The 21570-nt window shown below is 46.0% G+C and overlaps 1 protein-coding gene across 3 annotated transcripts; it reads right to left on the minus strand.

Moving 5' to 3' along the window:
* Positions 1-2589: 2589 nt before the first annotated feature.
* Positions 2590-21269, minus strand: LOC148676757 (choline-phosphate cytidylyltransferase A-like). 3 transcript variants are annotated; one of them, XM_088612546.1, is made up of 10 exons: positions 20991-21269; positions 20076-20186; positions 14798-14920; positions 13671-13767; positions 13026-13142; positions 11932-12083; positions 11696-11774; positions 10327-10469; positions 9504-9692; positions 2590-8065 (listed from the first exon to the last, which is right to left on the minus strand). In XM_088612546.1, the coding sequence occupies exons 3-10, from the start codon at positions 14906-14908 to the stop codon at positions 7862-7864; spliced, it is 1092 nt and encodes a 363-aa protein (XP_088468672.1). In that variant the 5' UTR covers positions 14909-14920; positions 20076-20186; positions 20991-21269; the 3' UTR covers positions 2590-7861. The 3 variants fall into 3 exon arrangements, with proteins under 3 accessions (XP_088468672.1, XP_088468681.1, XP_088468666.1); XM_088612555.1 differs by lacking the exon at positions 20076-20186 and having other exon boundaries at positions 20991-21267; XM_088612540.1 differs by lacking the exons at positions 20076-20186; positions 20991-21269 and adding an exon at positions 20720-20959.
* Positions 21270-21570: the final 301 nt, after the last annotated feature.

Genomic DNA, 21570 nt, shown 5'->3' on the forward strand with positions numbered 1-21570 from the left:
AGCCAGTGATCTCTCTCATGCTGCTCCATACATCTCTCACCCTATTCCTTTGCAGCTTGTCCTCTACCTTCCTCCTGTAGGCATCCTTGCTCTCTCTTAACTTCTGCTTTAGCTCCCTCTGTACACGCTTGACCTCTTCCTTATCTCCCCTCCTAAAGGCTCTCTTCTTGTCATTCAGAAGAGCCTTCAGGTCGCTGGTGATCCAGGGTTTGTTATTTGAAAAGCAGTGTACGTCTTTGGTGGGGATGGTGTTGTCTACGCAGAAGTTAATATAGTCAGTGACACAGTCCACCATGCTGTCTATGTCCTCCCCATGTGGTTCGCACAGCACATCCCAGTTGGTGGCCTCCAAAGCACCACGTAGATCCTCCATAGCCTCCTGAGACCATCTCCTCACGGTCCTCATGGTCACAGGTTGGCGCTGGACAATAGGCTTGTATAGTGGTGTAAGCAAGACAAGGTTGTGATCTGATCTGCCAAGGGGGGGAAGGGCTGTGGAACTATATGCATCCTTAGCATTGGCATATAAGTCCAGTGTTTTGTTTTCTCTGGTCGGGCACTTAACAAACTGGTGGAAAGTAGGCAGAGTGGTGGAAATAGATACGTGGTTAAAGTCTCCTGAAATAGCTATAAAAGCGCTTGGGTGCTTTGTTTGTAGCCTGGCTGTGACTGTGTTTATGACGTCACACGCTACCTCTGCATTTGCCGTAGGTGGAATGTAAACAACAACAAAGATGGCGCATGTAAACTCCCGCGGCAGATAGTACGGACGCAGTCCTACGGCTACCAGTTCAATGTCCGGGTTACAGACGCGCTCCTTAACATGAATATGTCCAGGATTACACCATCTGTTGTTTACAAGCACCGCGAGCCCCCCTCCTTTCCTCTTACCGCTTTCGGTATTTCTGTCCGCCCGCACCGTCTGAAATGTCTGGAAATGTCTATATGTTCTATGGGGTGCTGTGTGACCCTTTCCTACAAAAGCAACTCTCTAACTCTGAAGATTTAAGTATAAAGGACGATTCCAAGGTTAAGGTCATGTAAAGGAATTTTTACTTGAGCAAAAACTCAATATCTCTTAAAACACAAGCAGGTGGATCCAACACCACATTTTCAGCCTAGAAAGAAATAAATCTAAACCTCATCCTGCAATGCTCCTGCATCCAGTTGTCCTCCTCTTCTGCTTTCACTCTGTGTGCACTGCTGCCACCTGCTGGGATTGTCAGTGAAAGATCCAATTGCAGGTGATGCATAGATGACATCATTCCATGTACAGGTGGAGCCTGTTGTATGATCTGACCCGCTGAATGTCCCAAATCTAGGAAATAAATTTACTGGAGATGTTACAGATTGAACTGCTATTCAGCTCTCCAACAACAGAAACTGCTAAACACAAACTATCACTAACATACTGTTGTATTTGAAGCATTTCTGTATACTATAATAGCAAAGCACAATTAAAAAGGGCATTTGAATTATATTCCTTGCTTTATATGTTTTATATGCTCCTTAATCACATTAAGGAGCATCAATCACATTCCAACAACTGTTATTTTTAAAAAAATACAGAATGTGCTGTTGCAATTCAATTAAACAACCATCTCATTGCAAATAAACTCTTTGAACCCTTCCAATTTTGATTCAGACGATTACACAGCAAAGAAACTGTCCTTGTTAAAGTCACTTACGATCTTTTTATGGCTGCCGGTACCAGTTCTCTATCCTTATCCTTCTACTTTTGACACTGTTAAGCATGACATCTTACTTTCTCATCTTGAGACTCTGTTCGGAGTCTCTTTCATTGCTATTAAAAGGTTCAACTCTGAAACTCCTCACTAATCGCCGTCACTTTGTCTCTCTCTTGCGGGTTCCAGTTCTGAACTTGGGTTCAAGTCTGGTGTCCCTCAGGGTTCGATACCCAGCCAACTATTATTCAGCATTGACATGTTCCCATGGTGTCAGTTACTAAAAACACTTTGTCTGAATTATTATTTCTATACTGATTATATTCAAATATATGTACAGACTAAACCTGAGACTGAAGTGGCTGTTTCTGCACTCTCTAGTTGCATCTTTGACATAAAAACCCAGATGACACAAATGTTCCTTCATTTAAACTGCGAAGAGTGAAGTAATGCTTCTCCACATCTCCCATCAGCTACTGTATGTGGATCCAATTTAGCAACCTTAGCCATGGATGCCACTGTACTTGAATTTCACCAATTTTACTGCAATGCCCTACTTGCTTGGTTATCTAAATGTGCACTTAACAAACTACAATATGTCCAGAAATTAGCTTCCAGAATCTTCACTAGGTCATATGCAAGTTACTCCTGTCCCAGAGTACTTGCACTGATTTCCCATCAGGCTTCGTATCAACCTCAAAATCCTTGTGCTCACCTATAGCTATAGGACTCTTTATAGCTTGCCACCTTGGTATCTATTATTATTATTATTATTATTATTATTACTTGGTCACTATGTGTCGCTAGCCTATGTCTAAAGCAGCATGAAAAATCCATAACAGTCCACTGGGAGTACAAGCCCCCTGTTACCTTTTGCACTAAAACAGAATAAAGAAATCACAACCAGGTTTTGATTTTTTTATCTTCATACTTTCTTAAATTAGCGTGTTACAGCATAGTACATGTCGAACAGACAATCAGAGATGGACAAACAGAGAACCCTGAACCCAGTCCAGGACTCGCAGGCTTGCTTAGGGGGATTCAACTCCACTCCTGGAGGAGCTGCTGGGCTTCCTGTGTTCCAGTCCAATCCCAACCCCTCACAGACAAAAGCACTGGATCGCCTCATTTGTTTTGTTACCATTTGCATCTGCACTGTGCGTGTTGATGATATCATTCCAGGTTTAATCGACAGGAAACTGGGGCTGAGTTTTACCATTAGAACGATAGTTACGGTGTTGCTACAGCTCTCAGGACAGTCTTACCGTTTCTGGCTTTGATACATCTATTTTACATTCAAATACAGTATATAGTTTAAATTGTCTTAAAATTGGAGAAGGCATTAAACATCAGTAAATTTGCACTGATGTCTCAATTTCATGTTAATTAATTAGTTAATTAATAGAAATGTGAGTTGCAATGACACCCAGGTGACCACAAAACTCCTCCAGGAACCGAGTTTCATGCTCCCCGTCATAGTCTCTTTAACACAGAGAGTACAGCCTGCACACAGACACTGGGCTGCAGGGACACGGATAAAAACCCAAGATGCACACAGTCACACTCACACTCACACACACACATTTAGAGTAATTGCGAGGACATTTAGTTGAAATTGCATGACTGCTAAAGGATTGTTTTTTCATTTCTCAAAACACCTCATGGGAGTCTTTGTAGTTGAAAATGAAGCCAATGGTCCACATTCCAGTGTTCTGGCCATCAGGCTCTCACAGCCTGGCAGCCTGCCTGTGTACACTGTGTGTTAGCAGTCATTCTAAACAATCTAAAACCATTCAATTGTCAAAACACCAGCAACAATTACAGAATCATAGCAAAAACAACAAGAGGTGTGTGCTGTGTATGGCGTTTCTGGTGTTCATGGTGTTGAGAACCCCTATGTCCCCCACACAGCCTGCCTGGCACTGGCCACACCCTGACTCTCCAAAGTGGTGACCACCGGAGCAGAAGGATGCGAAGCAGTGATATTCTTGTTTCAAGAGGGCTGTCTGGAAAAATGAGGCCTGCAACCCCTTTAATTAGGTATTCCACTGAGTGCCCATTTTAAACTCCCATATTCCCAGGATCGGGCTGGAGAGTGATTAGATAAGATATTTAATATCAACTTCTCTGGACCACTGAGAACTGGGCTATCCATTCTTGATAGCAGGGGAATTCTGGTACTGGTCTAGTAGGTCTTTTAAACCACCAGCTCCTAAAGATGAATTCGATGAGCTTTGCTGTGGCGCCACAAGGCTGAAGGGGGGTGAATAAACTAAAGAGGCAGTTTCTGAAAGATTCTTGAGAAACTGAGGCATAGATCTGAAGGTATTAACAGCAGATTATAATTTTCATGGTAGCGTTTTTGTAAACGCGGAGGCTGACTCAGCAGACCTCTCCTCTCTCAAACACGCACAGTGCAGTCAGCTCAAGCTATGTGGCACTCTGGGTGAACGCAGTGCACAACAAATGTACAAGAAATGTATATGGTGCTCTACTTGTTTAATGCACCACTGTTAAATCGATCCGATTAAGCCACTAATTAGGGGAAGAGGGCAGCTAAGAGCAGGGCTGGAATGAAAGCCTACAGCCCCAGTGGCTCTCCAGGAAAGGGACTGAATAGCCCTGCTCCCCAGGCACAGCCAGCACAAGGACAGCCTGAGTACTCCGGGCGGGAGAGGACACCAGCTGTAAAGAAGCCCTTTGCCAGCCGCTACTCCACTTTAACACCAGACTGGTGGTAAAGATCTGCTTGCCCAGTGTCCCGGATCTGGACGATCCTGTACATTTAAATATGCAAGCTGAAACGGTTTTTGTCTTGGTCTGCGTGAGTTTAATGGCAAAAAGGAAGACAAAACAGGAAACTGAATAGAAGTTAAAACAAAATTTGTCAAGTTAACTTAAATTAATGAATCCCAGATCTCACACAGTACTCGACAGTGTTAATAAAAACATACATCTTGACAGTTCACAGTACTGTCTAGGGTTAAGAATACAGTTTTCTTCTTCCGGTCTGATTTGTCAAAACACAGTTTTAATACAACCGTACAGCAAATGAAAGTACAGTTTAAGTTTGCAGAGGTTGGAGTGAGGAGATGTAAAGGTACAAGCAGAGGTAAATTCATCCCAGAAAATGTCAAAATAAAATCAGCCTTTCGGCTGTGGAGGCTCTCCAGTTATGCAAGCAAGACTCCACAGTTGAAACGCTGTGTTTCAGCTTGTTAACCTGCTCATTCCTGGAAGACATACAGGCACAGAGAAAAGAAGTCAAGCCAGGATGATGTTTGTATTTTTTAATCTGTACCTGCTAATCACTGTATGGGATCAGGGCCTAATGGTTATACACATAGTAGACAATACAAGCAGAACTTTTAATACTCTGCATGAGTTAACATTATGATCCTCATTGGTAATAAAATTGTATTTGTAGCTGCAAGATGCCTGGGATACAGGGTCCAGCCCAATTAATCTAGAATTCAAGATAACAGCTGGATGGAGGAAAAGAGATCGGAGCAAACAGGAAAGTAAGGTCAGCTGTCCTGTGCTGAGAACAGAGCATGATCGATGCCTCTTTTTTCCATACAGCTCAATATGAAGAACAGAGAAATATTTACATACACATTCGCTCTTCAACATGGCAGTGTGTGATGAGTGCAACTCTCCCTGCATCTGGCGGGATTCGCTCCCAGTTGCTCATGAGCTCCAAGCACACACAGCGCCGCTCCCTAGACAGCGGATAACTCCGCCACACCGGGCCAACAGCCGCAGAAGAATTCTACACAACTCTGCCCCTGCCTGGATTCGATCACAGTCACCAGCAGGCCCAGAGCCGCACAATGGCAGGTTCCAGAAAAGACAGGGTCCTCCGAGCAGCCGAGATCTACACTGTCTGGAATTTTAGAGCGAGATGACGTCACTTCTGTAAGTCACTCCGTGCATCTACAGCCACACCCTCAACAGCTCCCCACCCCTTCAGTACACACATCATCCAACTCCAGCCAATCTCCGGTGCCAGAGGGTTGTCGGACACCGGGGCAGCCAGGAGTCTCTGTGCACTAGCGGCGTGTGTTTTGTTTTACCCAGGAGAGGTCACTGGACTTTTATAGCAGCTCACGAGAGAAGACACAAAACACTTTCTTCCTGGCTTTGATCTCCACACCACTGCTGGTAAGGCATTCCAAGACTCACAAAGACAGAAAACAGTCATAATACAGTTAAAACTCCCGTCCCTTCTAGTTTAAAACAAACAAAGCAGAATAGAAAAAAAAATCTATGGCTTTGATTTCTTTTTTTGTCACTGAACTGCAGAGAATTAAAACAGCTGAAAGAGAAGAAGAAAAAAGACGGACCTTCTCTTCCGCTAAACTGTCAAACTCAGCTCATCCGGGTTTTTTAAAATGCCAGGCAGGGGGCCGGGGGAGTGAAGCAGGGAGATTTGAAGAGGAAGATAAGGTGCTTCATCGGGTTGTTGGTTTTTAGTTTAAGGGAGAAAGAAGAGGGTCCATCCAAAGCGTTGACCTTCCCCACAGGCCCTGCCAGTTCAGCAGGAGGGTGTGAATAGACAGGGAGGCCAGGACAGCGAACGGACATCTCCTGATCTGGACAGACAAGAGAGCTCCATGGTCTGATCTGCAGAAATCAGATGGACGAGTATTCAGAAAGCCCCATTGAAGAGGGAGAGCTGGAACCATATCGGTGCTGGAGGTAAATTCTCTTCCTCATGTGTGTCTCAACTGCAAGAAGGTGCAGTTGGTCTGCACAAGATTACCGTTTCTCTGCCCATCTAACTACATGCCTGTCCTGACACATAGCTGGGCGAAGACTCACAGGAGTCAAAGGCCCAGTGATGCTCAGGAGCCCTCAGAACTCCATGGGGCCCTCTGTGAGTTCAGAGATGGTGTGTTGTCTCTCTCTGCACTAAAGCAGCCTAGAAAAGCAGTGCTTCAGGCCTCCTTTTTTTCTCTTCAGCTAGACAAATAAGAGACAGTCTTTTGATAAAAGTCAGTGTGAGGTTGTCATAGCAGGATGGCTGTTTGCAGCTTGGATTTCTCTCTCTCTCTAATCTCTCAAGCCTGCGTGCACAGCACAAGCTTTAATGAGGGCCACCAGACTGGAGACAATTGCTTTTTAAACTAGACTTCTGATTGCACCGGTTATCACAGCCAGGTTTGATTGACACAGGGTGACACAAAGGATCTAAAAAGGAGGAAGAAATGCTACTAATGTCTTTAGTGAAAAACCATGAAGCCCAATCCATAAAAACATATCTGAGCTCTTTTCACTAGCTTTGTTTGGAGCAGCACTAAAACTTCACAGAGAGCTTAATATAAAAGCGTTTTTGTATGAGAGACAGCTCTTCCACTGTAACAGAATTCTCAGCAAAATCCCAAGAAAACACAGAGGACATCAATGGCACGCCCCATCAGCAGAGTCAACCCTAAATCTCAACAGCAAAGAGGATACGGCCTCAAAAATACTTTACTACTAGGATCAAAAGAAGTATGAGTAAATTAATCCTGTTAAAGAAGATGTGGTGACATTTCCTAAACTAACACGGCCTTTTGTATTACCATGTGCCGCTACAGCTGTTTAACATGTCCCATTCCTTGCTCTCAACCTGACAGGTGTTTTAACTCATGTGTGCCAAGACATCAGTCTGCATGGTCCTCTCCGGACCACGGTGCTGGTGGAGGCCATAGCTGGCGCCACACCAGCCAGACCGATGGCCACAACAATGCACCAGCCGTACGCAAAGCCATGCACATGTGTTCCTGTATTGATCAATCCAGGTCAAACCTGGTGTTGCGGAAATGTGTCATCAAGGTGCCTGGCACGTCACTGACTGAAGTCATTCTCCAGCAACGTGGAGTCATTCTCCACCTCCGGCTCAAAGCCCCAGGCCGAGATCTTTAAAGTGAGCACTCGGGATAGATCTGCGTGAGAACAGTGAAAGCGAAGCCGCAGATGGGAGATTTAAACAGCTCCAGAAGCATGTGTTTCTTGGAAAACCCACCACCTGCTGTTGGAAGCCCTTGCTAGGAGAGCAGACAGAGAGGTCTGAGGGGCCAGTGGGCAGGTCTGATTCCTGAAAGAGGCCTCTGAGGGAAAGACAGAGACCCGGAGGCCAGGAAGAGACGTGTTAATGGGCAGAGCAGGGGGGGGGGAGGGCATGGAGAGACCTAGTCCTCATCCTCCTCATCCTCACTGATGGGGTACCCGTGGGCCGAGCTGGGGCGCGGCGAGGAGGGCGGCGAGGTCTTGGTGAAGAAGGGCAGGCGGAAGGTGGGGGAGGGGGAGCGCTCGCGGGAGGGGCTGCTGTTGGGGCTCTGTCTGGGGCTGATGGCTTGCAGCATCCGCCCCTTCCCCTCCTTCAGCATGTGTTTCTGAGGAGAAAGAGAGACCGTGAGAGAGAGAAGAGAGAGGCAGTCTGACAGACTCAGACTTGCATCAATCCTAAATCCCCCCCAAAATAAGAAACAGCTGTCAGCCATTCCACTTTGCCATGAAGTCAAATCTGGGGTATTTCCTTTGGAGTCAGTAAGAGGCACCCCTTTCATGAAAGTGAAATTAGGGGAAAGGTGCTTTGGACAACTGCATTTTAGTACTAAAAAATCAAAAACACAAAACACTTGAGAGCAACTCTAAGACAGGCACAAGAAGTGAGACACAGAGGGGAAAAAGAGACAGAGGTGGACAGTGAGATCTAGAGGAAAATACAGAAAAGGAAACAGGAGGGACAAAAGAGAAACAGTATCTGCAAGAGGAACAGCCTTGGACAGCAAAACAGGAGAGAAGAGAGACTCCTGTTTCTCAGGAGTCAGCCTGGGGTTGCTCAGCTTCTTTTTGCATTAATATTAACACATCGGTACATCAAGGAAGAAAAGTCCTATTTATGGTTTACACACCTACATTGCATCCCAAATCTTTTCCACAACCAGTTCAGCCTATCCAACTTTAAAGCCCTGAAACTTCCAACAGTCCATTGCAGGGATTTATTTACCATTTCTGATTAAAGGGGAACTGCAATACTATTTTTATATTTCAGGGTTAGAAAGAATGAGCACTGATGAGTGCATTTCAAACCACAATAAAAAATAAAATGTACACAGTAACCTGTAAAACATCCAATTTACATCACAAAATAGACTAAATTTCCAGGTATGCACAGTGCCATATTCAGCGATTCAGAATAAGGCAACAAAACGTCTGGTGACATGAAGCGGCCTTATCACATTGTAAACAGGCAGTCTTGACATTTCTTTCAATCCAATAGAAACACTGCTCTCAGCTTCAAAATAGTTTTGCCGATAAATGGATCCTCCTTGTAAACTCCGGATGCAGATCACACTGGAACATTTCTATGGTGAAATGTCTACTGCACAACTTGTACATCACATTACATGAGTTATTACTGTGACTACTGAGCAGGAAGGGCCGAATCCCATCACAATTTGTGGGAACTCGTGCTCTCGCCCGTGACAAGACTGGGGGTTTGCAACAACATGGTGATTTACAGTGCTTTAACAAGGACTGTAAAAAAAAGAGGCATAGTGAGTGAGATCTAGAGAGAAATATAGAAAAGGAAATTAGTCATTTTCTTTATATTGTCAAAGAATTTATTTTGTTACTGAAATTTAATAACCTTGGGAAATTGGGACTGCAGTTCCCCTTTAAGACTGGAAGAACACCAGATGGTCTAATGCCCCCTCTAGCACTGGATTTGAAGAGTGCTTCCATACACACAACTCTACAACACCACCACAAGAAAGACCTCCCCTGAACCCCACTCACACTATGAAAGGTATATTTGTCCCGGCTTACCAGTGCCCCCTCTGGCCCGAACATCTGCAGGAAGTTGCCGATGAACTCCCGGGATTTCTCCTCCCACTTCTGAATGAGGTCGATGCTCTTCTCCTCCACCTTCTGCACAAACTCCTTGGAGCGTTCTTCCACGTCACGGACCTTCCTCTTCACCTTGTCCACTCGCTCCTGCAGGTGGTACTTCTTCTCCTGGGGCGGGATTCAAGTTTTCTTTTCTCAAGTTTGAATGCAACTATTATCTTAACTCTGTCCCCACCCGATTTCAAACAGTGTAAAGAGTTTTGGCTCTGCAACGTTAGCTTCCAGACTCACTCACCCAGGAGAAAATGAGACACATGAACATGCTCCACCAGCACAGGCTCCTGCAGAGCCATTCCATATTTGACCTGGTCCACCCCTATACTGTCACATAATGTACTGTACTAAACTGTAGTAATACTGTAGTAAGTATGGTTGTATGATAATTTAAGTACTAAGGTGTTGGCTTTAAGTTAATTTAAATACCATGTTGTCGCAAAGTTAATTTATTCAGCAACTAAAAAAACAACAGTAAACCCAAACTTATAGTAATCAATTAAAATAAATATAATGAATCCTTCTTCCTCTCTCTGCCTCTGTGACTAGCATGCCCTCTGTAATGAAACAGGCAATAAAAGGCTCACTGTAAGTTATCAGCCTGTCATTCCTACACCACCGACACACAACCTGGAGCGTTCATTACAATATAAAAACAGGACCATATTGAGATGCAGATGCTGGGTGGTGGGCACTTGGGCAGGAGACAGGGAGAGCTACACAGTGGGAGGTCAGTGAGCTGACTCACATTGATGAAGCTGACGTTGAGTTCCTTGGCAGTGTATCCTCTTTGCAAGTTGCGCCGGACATATAAGTCGTAGTCACGAACAATGCGAGTAATGATGTCGGATGTGGAAATGCCCTCTGTCCGCTGTGTCGGGGCAAACATGCCTAGAATAGCATGGTAAATATGTCAAGCCACCAGTAACAAGGCATTATACACTTGCCGCAAGTCACACCAGACCCACAAATGACACATGGAGGCCACACAGCAACACGGCATGTCAATGTCACACACAGAAGGGAGGGGAAAAGTGCTGCACACAGGTCAGGAGATGAGGATTAGCACCTGCTGGGGCACAGGGTGCTTCAGAAAGAGGAAAGAGAAATACCCTTAGGCACACGGACCCAGTGTAGCTACAGACACACAGGCTGCAGGCACGGCTGTCTGTGACACTGACAGAGGAACAGTAAATCAATCAGACTGTCAGTGTTCCTATCTGCCAGTGAGGCATGTCAGGAAATCGGTGTAATGGGAAAGCTTAGGTAAACAGGAGTGTATCCTGTGGCAAACTCTTCACACTAGTTGTGTAGGACCATATTAATTTCTTTGTGTTACATCACAGTATCTTCCCATTCTCCCATAGGGTTCTGTTTTTTATAACGTCTGTGCCATTCCTTTGTTGTAGTTTGTGAAATACTGTTTACAGTTCGTATTCTTTATTTTCTTCCCTTTCAGCCCTGCTGTTCTCAATTGTGGACATATTTTAAGTTTCCTTTTCTGGTAGGTGCAATATTTAAGGATGGGCCATAGGGTATTTTGGTGCTGTCTATGTTGCCTGTTTGTCAGTCTATCAGTGTGTCTGTAAACCAATTCAATGTGTCAGTTTTTGCGCCTGTCTGCCAGTCAGTGTGTCATTGAACCAGTTCAGTGTGTCAGCTTTAGCGGCAGTCTGCCAGTGTATCTGTGAACCAGTCAACGTATCACCGTGTGTAAATGTAAGCCAGTGTGTCAGTCAGTGTGTCATGTGTCTAAACCATAAGTATGTCTGTGTGACTGTGAACAAGTCAGTGTGTCAGTGTGACTGTGAACCAGTCAGTGTGACTCTGGGTCTGTGAGTCTGTGAACCAGTCAGTGTGTCTGTGGGTCTGGGGATCTGTGAACCAGTCAGTGTGTCAGTGTGACTGTGAACCAGTCAGTGTGTCTGTGGGTCTGTGAACCAGTCAGTGTGTCTGTGGGTCTGTGAACCAGTCAGTGTGTCTGTGGGTCTGTGTGACTGTGAACCAGTCAGTGTGTCTGTGGGTCTGTGTGACTGCGAACCAGTCAGTGTGTCTGTGGGTCTGTGAACCAGTCAGTGTGTCAGTGTGACTGTCAGCCAGTCAGCAGTGATGCTCACCTGCTTCTTTGATGTGTTTGTAGACATCGTCGCTTCCTGCAGACGAGTATGGAATGTCATCATGGGCGACAAAGTCAATCTGAGAGACAAACAGTGAAGACACAAACACATCTCCGTTCAGAGCGAACAGAAAACCCTAATCGCATCCATACTTCATAGGAGTCAGGAAATTCCTGGCGGGACACAGTGGGAGTGGAGTGGGCTGGGGGGGATGCGTGTGGGCGGGTGTGGCGTACCCGATGCTTGGCGAGGAACTCTGGCGTGAGGGTCCAGGGGGCGTTGCGCACGACTTCATCGACATAGCGACAGTGACTGACAGCGTCGTATCGCTCGTCCTCGTTCATCACCGTGAAGCCCTTGAACTTGTGTGTGAGGTCGTCACTGCACACTGAGAGAGAAAGAGAGCGAACGGGACAGGGGGAATGGGGAGGATGAGAGGCAGAGGAATGAAAGGGGCAAGAGGGTGTCAAGGAGAAGGAAGAGAGATATTAGACAGTAGAAGATCGGGAAGATAAAGCGACAACAATGTGAGATGAAAAGAAAAGGGACACAGAGAAAAAACAGAGCGGGACAGGGAGAGAAAGAGAGAGATGGGGGGCATTACTTTCTTTCCTTGAATCCATTTTCACTGCCCCTCCTGGCTAAATCCTATAACGACATCCCCCACCTAACAGCAATAAAAACTCAACTGTCTCTCCTCATTGCGCTGCAAAGCATCCACTGAGGCATGACCACACTTACACCACCTCTCAGGATACATAAGTCCCTCCAGCCCATAACACTGCAGCGCATGCTGTTAATTAGCCAGAATCATTGATCATACATTCTACATCAATGAAACTGCCCACTGGACAGACGTGGGAGGCTTTCTTTGCTTCAAGATCATGGTTTCCCCAATCTGGTACTGGAGAACATCTGTACCTTCTGGCTTTCAGTCCACCTGAGATCTCAGTTGCTGAGGCTGACTGAATGCTTTAACTAAACTCCTGACATTATAACTGCTGGAAGCTCTTAAAAGGCTGAAGATTTGCCTTTACTGAGTAAACACCCCTGTTTGGGTTTCAGAATTTCCCTCAATGAAGCACATTTTTTAATCAATTTTTAAATGAATTTAAGCAACTTGACCCTTGCAGACAGACTTCCTTTTTCCTGACTGAATCAGGAAAAAAAATCAATTCAGTCTTCAACTAGCCTAAATGTTGTTAGACACACACAGAACTGAGACCGTCCCAGACCAAGAGACAGTGACAGAGACACAGAGAGACATGAGAGAGACAAGCCCCTGTGAAAAGCCCCTGATCAGTAATAAAAGGCAGACAGAGAGCCTCACCGCCCACGATGAGGTGTGTGTTGGGGAACAGCCCCTTGGCCTGCATCAAAGCTCGCGCATGGCCCGAGTGGAACAGGTCGAAAATCCCGTCTGCGTACACCCGCACCGGTCGGTCCACTGGGGAGGCAGAAAGAGACAGGCTTAACAGCACAGCCCAATCCAATACAACACTGAGACAGAGTACAGTGGAAGGCTGCAGCACAGGAAGGCTGCTACATGCCGACAGTCAGCAGCGACAGGAAACAACTGCAAAAAACAGCAAGCACTCTGAAGCATCTAGTATAAGGTTGGACTCAGGCATTATGCAGGGCCTGATGCAGATGCTCACTCGCAAAGCTGATATTAACACGGAAGAGGACACAGAAGAGAAGTGGGTGAATTAAATAAGCACGGTACATTCTGGCTCTTTCTTCTGTTATGATGAGGCTCTGAATAGCTCCAAATCAGAAGTAAGAAGACATTATACTGGCTCTACCTGCAGGACCAGTCTGGAATGGCAAGCACAGCCAGCTCAGACACCACAAAAGGCCAGATCATGGCATCTACATAGTAACGTGGTTAGATACAGCTTTGTTCTTTCTGACCTCTGACCTAGGGGTAGTCCTGCACACAGTCAGTGTATGGATTCACCCCCCAAATACTCACGTGGGGTTCCTTTCTGTGCTTCCTCCATGCTGACCCGCTGGTACGGGATACGGGACACCTCCAATTCATCCGCAAAGGGGGCTGGATCCGTCAGACCCTGGAACACAGACACACCAGAGCTGTGACACCTGCCCTCTGTGGGGCACACAGACACCCCACAGACAGATTGCGGGCTTGGAAACTAGGACAGAACTGCCACCACAGCAGGGACCATGCAGCTATGGCTATAGGTATATATACACATGTAAATATTACCTGAAACAATAAATTCCAAAATGTTCATTTCTAGATTAGGTCACAATCTCTGGAGAGGTTGCACACAATCCCTGTGCTCGTGTGGCTTTTATCCAGGTACTCCAGTTTGGCTACTCTAAACTTTCCATGTGTTTGTGTCCACCCTATTTTTAAGGGTGTTGTCCAATTCCCGGTCTTCCGGGATACACTGCAGATTCCATCACCCTTACCAGGATTAAGTAGCTTTCTGGTAATGGAAGGATTAATGGATACATTTCAATACAATGTTCAAAATTTACTGCACAAATATTACTACTGCTTGATTTTTCTTAAACATTGTATAATGGCATAGGGCAGGGTGATGTACTGAAAATCTTAAGTACTTCCTTTTCTCCATTTTGAATATAAATGCCTTTTGAGAAGCTGTTATGTATGAAAGAAAATGTTATCAAAAATAAAACACAGCAACAGCAAAACTGACGAGATAGTATTGCTCACTGGCTGAAACATCAGGAAATCCCATGGAATATACTGTATGTCAGGCTTCTCCAAACTGCAAGGCAGCTTGTAGAGGACAGGATGTGAATTATCTGCAGCTCAATCCCATCCCATACTTCTGGGAGGGTCACGTTCAGCAGAGGCTGGGATGAGGATGTCAGGGTAATGCTGAGCTGCAGGTTCCACCACTTTGACACGGGTGATGAGGATGCCAGTTACACTGTGAGTTAGACTGAACTTCCTTATCATTGAGAGGGATGATAAGGATGTGACTCGTCCAGCCAGTGAGAGGGCAGGTTCATTCACTGGGAGTTAGCTCATGTTTCAGGCTTTGACCAGGGAGTGTAAGAAGGCTGAAGTCGCAGACCTCCAGCCCTGTCCAACCACACTCTTACCACAGTGAATCGCTGCAGTTTCGTTGGCTGCTCTCCCTCCTCGGCCTCCCCGTTTGATCCCTCCTTCCGCCTCTTCCTGGACAGGAGCCTCCCCGAGCCGTGGGCCTCCATCCCTCCCCGAGTCTGGGGGGCACAGAGAGATACAGCTCACACACCGAGACAGACAGAGGCAGGCATGGGGGGGGCGAAGAGTACTGCTGCCCTGATCAATGAACAGAAATCAAAGTAATTCAGAGTCTCAGAGGAGCATCACAAACACAGGCTCAATGAAATGAAGCGATTACAAGGGGTTTGGATCCAAGGGTTAAGACTCCTCTGATGTGCCAAAGAAAGACCAACCAGACTTCTCCAAGCACAACAATGGAACGAGAAACGGGGACTAATGTGGAAATTAAAAACGAGTTAGTTTAGGACGGGCAATAATGAATGCTTTTTTAAATCGAGTGGTAGTGTGTGGAACCCAACTCAGCTAGCAGAGCTGGGTCAGTTCTTCCTTAAATTGAAATTCAGAGGTCAATACCAGTCCAAATACCAGAACTGGTAATGAATTGGAATCGAGCAGGATTTCAGAAATGCAAAGAGAGAAGAAGGGTAGAAACTGTCATTTTAGTGCATGGAATGATAAATCGTATTTCAGTTGTACAGAACAACAATCATTTTTGCATGAAACTCCTGCAAGGAATCTCTTCATAAAATCTCAGGAAGGCCTGACCCAGTAGTCAACCCACCTGTGTGGAGCTCACACTGTCAAAACGTGTTGTGACTGAAGAAGAAAGACAAGGAGCCCGAGACGGGCATGTCATGCTGATTAAAAGCAATTTATGACCTTTGGAAGTGAGTCTTTGAGCATGACAACTGTGATATGTGTCAAACTGGGGAAGCTAATTGTTGTCAATTAACTGGAATAGGCTGACTTGCCCTGCAGCTCTGTTCGGAAAGACAAGACAGGTGTTGGTGTATGACAGCATTCAACTGCAGGCTAAAGAATGTTTCCTCAGGTTGGAGGCATGAAAGGCAGGTGTAGCAAGGAGCGTAACGGACAATACGTCCAAACATGTGATGCGTTTCTCTATGGAAATTCTACCTTGAAGTACTTCAGGCAGAAACTGATACTTCTTTTTCATTAAGGAGCGACAGTACTGGAGTCGCCAGCACTCTTCTCCCCATTCGCCCGGGAAGGAGGATGTTTGTAATAGATGGCAATGTGTGGGCTGTTGGAATAGGGTCCCCTGGTTTACTGGCTTTTTGAAGGAAACCAGATTCCGAGAGCGAGGGTTAGGATTTGAACTGAAGGATTGCACTTATTATGGATCTTGCCTGCAATAGCTTGACTGAGGATTTGACGGCGGACTAGATGAGGAATGAGGAAACGGAGTTAAGACGTTTCCTTAATTTGTGACCATAGGCATTTCTGCTGTAAACATTATTTAAGCTCCACAAAATCAGGGAAGACCTCAGAAGAGCCAAAGGACGGTAGCCAAGTGCGAAACTATCTAGTTCAACAAAACTGAAGTACAGCTTCAGCACACACCTCAGAACAAGTACAGTCACAATCCATATTGTATTTAGACTACAGAAATTAGACAGTTCCCCATTTCCCATTTGAATGCTTGTATTTTTTACTTAACCAGAGCACTTTGTGCAGCAGGAAGAAAATATGCAGTGGAGGTGATCTGCATTTCTACAACTGGAAGAACAGAATTTTCACAATCAATAATACTTCTTTATTTCAAACTAAACATTTCTGCCCTAAAGGTAGGACTGTATTTGAAATAAAAGAGCTGTCTATATGCATCGGGGGATTTGAAATTGATTCCATAAATCGGAAAGGAATGGAGCTGCAATTAAAGAACTGGAACTGAGTGGGAACTGAATCCAACTCGAGGTCGAGAGACAATCGAACTGGAGTTCAGTTAGTGAAAGTGGAATAGTGAGAGCCATTGGCTTCCAATTCTACATCAAATCTCTAAAGAAAAAGTAGACTGTTTCTGTGCAGTACCACTAGAGAACACAAGAGAGAGCTGCTACACAGCTTAAACTAGCATTAGGTTGAACTTGAAACTCAAATGCCATTTATATTTTTAAACCTGAACATGTTGACTGGTCCCATACCAGGGATTCCTCCAAACATGACTCAACAGCCAGACTATCCCTCCCATCGCAGAAATGGAAAATTAAAAGCCAAGAAAACCTGACTAACAAGCATATCTCACAATAGTGGGCAGGTCTTTCAGGCAAAACTTTTCTTAAAATTCTTAAAATTATTTTAAAAGATCTCAGTGCCTCCATGATAGGGTTTGATCAAGTAATTCAGAAATCTGGGAAATCCAGTGCACGTCTCAAGACCAACACCTGACGAGGTACCACGCATGCTACAGCTTATTCTGATGCATTTCAAAAAAAAAGAATTTTTTTTTTTTTTAAACTAGTAGTGGACAAAACAGAAAATGCCAAAGTAAAGTCACTTGACTGGGAACTGAGCCAACAGGTGCCGGCACTATGACCTGTATGCCCTGTGGCACCGACTCTGCCAGAGCCTGGAATTCTGCAGCAGGAATGCGGCACTCTTCCACCCACTTCCACCTGGCAGACAGAGGAGGAAATCACTGCCCATGGTGCTATTCCCAAATATCTCATAAATGCTGGGGTTCAGGTTGGGTGAGTGAGAAGGCCATGACTGCTGGATAAACAGTGTGGGTGGGGGGGGCAGGGTTTGGTCCCGAAAGACACCCCGAAAAACACCCTTCTGGGAAGGAAAGAACCGCTTTAACGTGGAGGTGAAGATGAGCGCTCAGCTATAATCAAGCGATTAGCATTGACCTCGTCTTGTGAGGTCAAGAGTGGACCCACACCTCGAGAGGAAATCACCCCCCCCCAACATTACAGAACCAGCAGGACCCAGCACAGCTGCACACAGGCTTGTAGAGTTATTGAGGCTGGTGCCTCACATGCACTCATCCGTCTGTCAAGAACATGGGGAAAGATGATCCATCTGACCAGATCACAGTCATCCACTGCTCGGCAGTCCATTCCCTCACAAGTGGTTTGCAGAAAGCAGCCTGATTCGTGTATCCCGCCCTGTGTGGATCTGGAGTGTTTTTGATTAGACTGGACCTCGGGTTGAAAGTTGAAGTCCACGGATCTGCAGTTCAGCATCTGTTTTGCCTTGCGCTTCAATATCGAGGGATCCTTTCACCCACTGTTGCCCTTTGCTGATGGGGTCTTTCCCTTGGAGTTCCAAACTGACTTCCTCACTGATCCTAGACACTGCTACTCATCAGATACCAGCAAGTTGAGCTGACTTGGTCACTGAAGTCCCTGAAAAGGTCTTTCCATTACAGCCATGCCGGCTATAATTATAGACAATCATGCCTGTCCAGCATTTTTATGCTACACATGGCCCTAAGCACACCGGGATGATATCTGCTGAATTCAAGCATGAGTAACACCTGTGTGGAAGCCCTTCCTTTCAGCAGACCTGGTGTGGTTTGATCCAAACCCAGGATCTGTTCGTGACAGAACTGTGGAAATGAATAGAGATACACTGTATTTACTGATGGGAAAAAAGAAACGCAACACCTCCTCCTCCACACTCTGACCCTCCAGTCTGCATGGAACAGGCTGAAGAGTGACTCATCCCTGAAGAGGACCTGATGCCACTGCTGACGAGTCCATCGCAGCCTCTGTCTGGCCCAAACCAGTCAAGTGTGATGTCCAAGAGGTGTGAGCACAGGGCCTCTGACAGGTCGCCTTGCTCTAAGACCAGCAGCATGGAGACTCGCTGTCCTGTCACTGATGCGGGCATTGTGTCTACCGGCAGTTTCAGCAGCAGTACGGGTGGCAGATCTGAAACGATCTCTCAGATGGACCAGTCTGCTGTGTCGGTCCTGCTCTGGTGTGGTCACCGAGGTGACCAGATCTTGGACAGTCATCTGTCCTGCCAGTCTGCTGAAACCCGCTCTGCAGTCTGGACACAGTGGAGCGGCTTACTCCATAGTGTCTGGCAACACTGGCACATGACATTCCTGCAGCATGCCAATGCCCTCTCCCTTGCTCCTGGTAACATTCCAGGCATTATGGAATGCACAGAATACTGACCAAGTGCGGCCTTTTTCTTGCAGTGACATAAGCTTTGAATTAAGGCCTTTTTAAAGGTGACCTGATCAGGCATTGTTTCAGCAGGACCTCATTGGATAAAAGTGCACCTGACAAGCTTTCGTGTGATTGGCAAGTTGCAATGCCTCACTGCACAAGCTGTATTGCTGGTCACAGGGCTTAAAACCAATTGACAACTTTTTGTGAAAGTACATAAGCTATAACTATAGTATTCTCATTCCAGAAAATGTTGTTTCTTTTTAGCATCAGTATACTTTACCTAGTAAAGAAATTCTGTATAATAAAAGTGGTGAATGTCTAAATATATCATCCTGCTTGTTTCAGTGACTCATACATGGCATATTCTGCAGTCAAAAATATTATTCATGTGAAAACTGGTGACAAAGGGTAACAAAGGAAGAAGTGTAGACCCCATGTATTCCCTGGAACAAGTGAAGAGCCTGCGGTGCTTCAGAAGACACGATGAGAAAACTCATGATCTGATGAGAACTCTGTCCCACACACAGAGATGCCCCATTATTCAACCAGGAGAGTCAGGAATGCACTAGGTGTGCTTCAAGCTAGGACGTCCCTTCAGACCTCAAAAAACACCATCAGTGCACCTCTGAGATGCTATAGTAGCAGTCACAACCAAACTGATGGGACGTCTGCATGACGTCCACGAGAAAGAACACCGAGACAAGACAAGTGGGTTCACATCACAAGCCGCCATCAGCAGTTGGAGGTGGAGACTGTGACGGATGAGATGGAACAGCCTGTGCAGTCATCAATGCCAAGGGTGGAGTATGAGGTCCTGACCTTGGATTTAAGTCCACCATGTTTTGTGGAAGACTGGGGTGTTTGCACTGGAGACTTTGTTCCTTTGTGCGACTACAAAGCGTAGTGCTTTCTCTTCCACTGCACTGGCATGAGGGCTGTGGCAGCAAATATTAACTTTCAGACTTCCTTCTCTGCCCCTGCCTCTGTATCTCGCTGGAATACTCTAGATAACCCTGTGGCTCCCTTGTTCCAGCAGGCGAAATGGAATGACTCCAAAACTGAACCAAACTTCATTCAGTCTTTAACCAATTCTCGTCAGAAATCAGTGGAAGAAGAGACTTGTGGTTGCAGGGCTGCACAAAATACACCCACCCGTGGCCACCCCGAAAAAAGCCAGACATACAGTACTAGACGAGAGACTGAACTGCCTCCTCTTCTGCCAGCTGGGGTCGTTTCACCAGCAGTTAGTTCCTCTGCTCCTGCGGTGCAGTGGACTACATTCGGCCGGAAAAGACTATCAACCAAACGAAATATAAAAGGGGAAGTTAAATGGCAATTGCTAAACGAATGGTGTGGACAGTCATGTGCAATATTAACTGCACATCCTTTAAAACACAGCACACACCAGTACATACAGTACGTACAGTAATCGAAAAAGAACATCAGCTGCTAACTACACGGAGTCCAAAGGTCTGACTCCGTCAGCACCGGAATCTCAGTTGTGTGCTACTGACTTTACACCGGATTAATAATTCCTCGACCGGCCGGGCAACACAAAAACGCTGATAAAGTCTCCCTGGACACGGTTTAAACCCTACAATCTGCGCTGCTGCGCTACAGCTTCCTAAAACGCAGAAAAATCACACTGCACACACCACAGTAAACCATGATATTGTCACTATGCTGTCGGCTACGTGTCCTTAGCGCTCCAGCTATACTGTAGATCAACATACAGGGCAGACTGGTGCAACATGTAACAGTCGAGACAAGTCCACGTTTGCTACGCCGCCCCTTTCTTTAGAAATAAATAAAACAAACCGTTCTCACTTGCGAACTGTACTGCACATACAGAGTGAAATGCCTGGATCGCCTTTTTGTTTCCTGTTGTCCTTTTACATAGACTCGAAACGGTACTGACACCTCCCTCGCCGGGATGGCGGGCGGTCTGTCTGTTGCCTGCTGGCTCCTGTCACCCACTGATCACAGCCCCCCGCCCTCCTGGAGCAATCTACCGGCCCATGCAGGTGGCAATCCACAAACCCTCCGTGTTCTCAACAAGTGCCAGTAGAGAGACGGAAAAGTAATTGAACTCACTAACCTGTGTCCTGTCTGGCTGTAGCGATCCGCCTCTCCCGGGACTGAAGTCCTGTTCACTCCTGGTGTCCGTGTGTCCACACTGCCCGGAGAGCCTGTCAGTCTCGGCAGTGCTGCGTGCGTGTCCTCTGATATTTAGGGGAGCCCCTAAATATTCGGGGAGTGTTGATCTCACTAACAAACTCGGGTTTACAATACAATTTATACAAAGACACAGCACCACAGCTGGCCTGACAGTTACACAGGAAACTACAGCCAACCTACACCCTCTACGGATGTGACGTATGTCAATCAGAGAGACTTCCTCCAGCAGCGCACGGAACACCTGCTGCCACCTGCCGGCCAGAGGGCCACATAACTGCGAATATTGAAAGGCTTACAGCATGTTCTCCGATACGCTGGACACGTGAACTGAAATTCAAAATCTGGTTTATTATGCACCAAGTGCTTTGGGCGTAGGCATAGAGGACGGTGTCACAAGACCCAATGGAGTAATGGCACCTCTCCCTGCACACACAGCACCACAGAGGACGATGAGACAGTCAAGATTACAAACCCAGATCTTCAGATCAAAGCTTCTCATG

This window comes from Lepisosteus platostomus, chromosome 2 (genome assembly GCF_059453375.1).
Source record: "Lepisosteus platostomus isolate fLepPlt1 chromosome 2, fLepPlt1.hap1, whole genome shotgun sequence".
Lineage (NCBI taxonomy): Eukaryota > Metazoa > Chordata > Actinopteri > Semionotiformes > Lepisosteidae > Lepisosteus > Lepisosteus platostomus.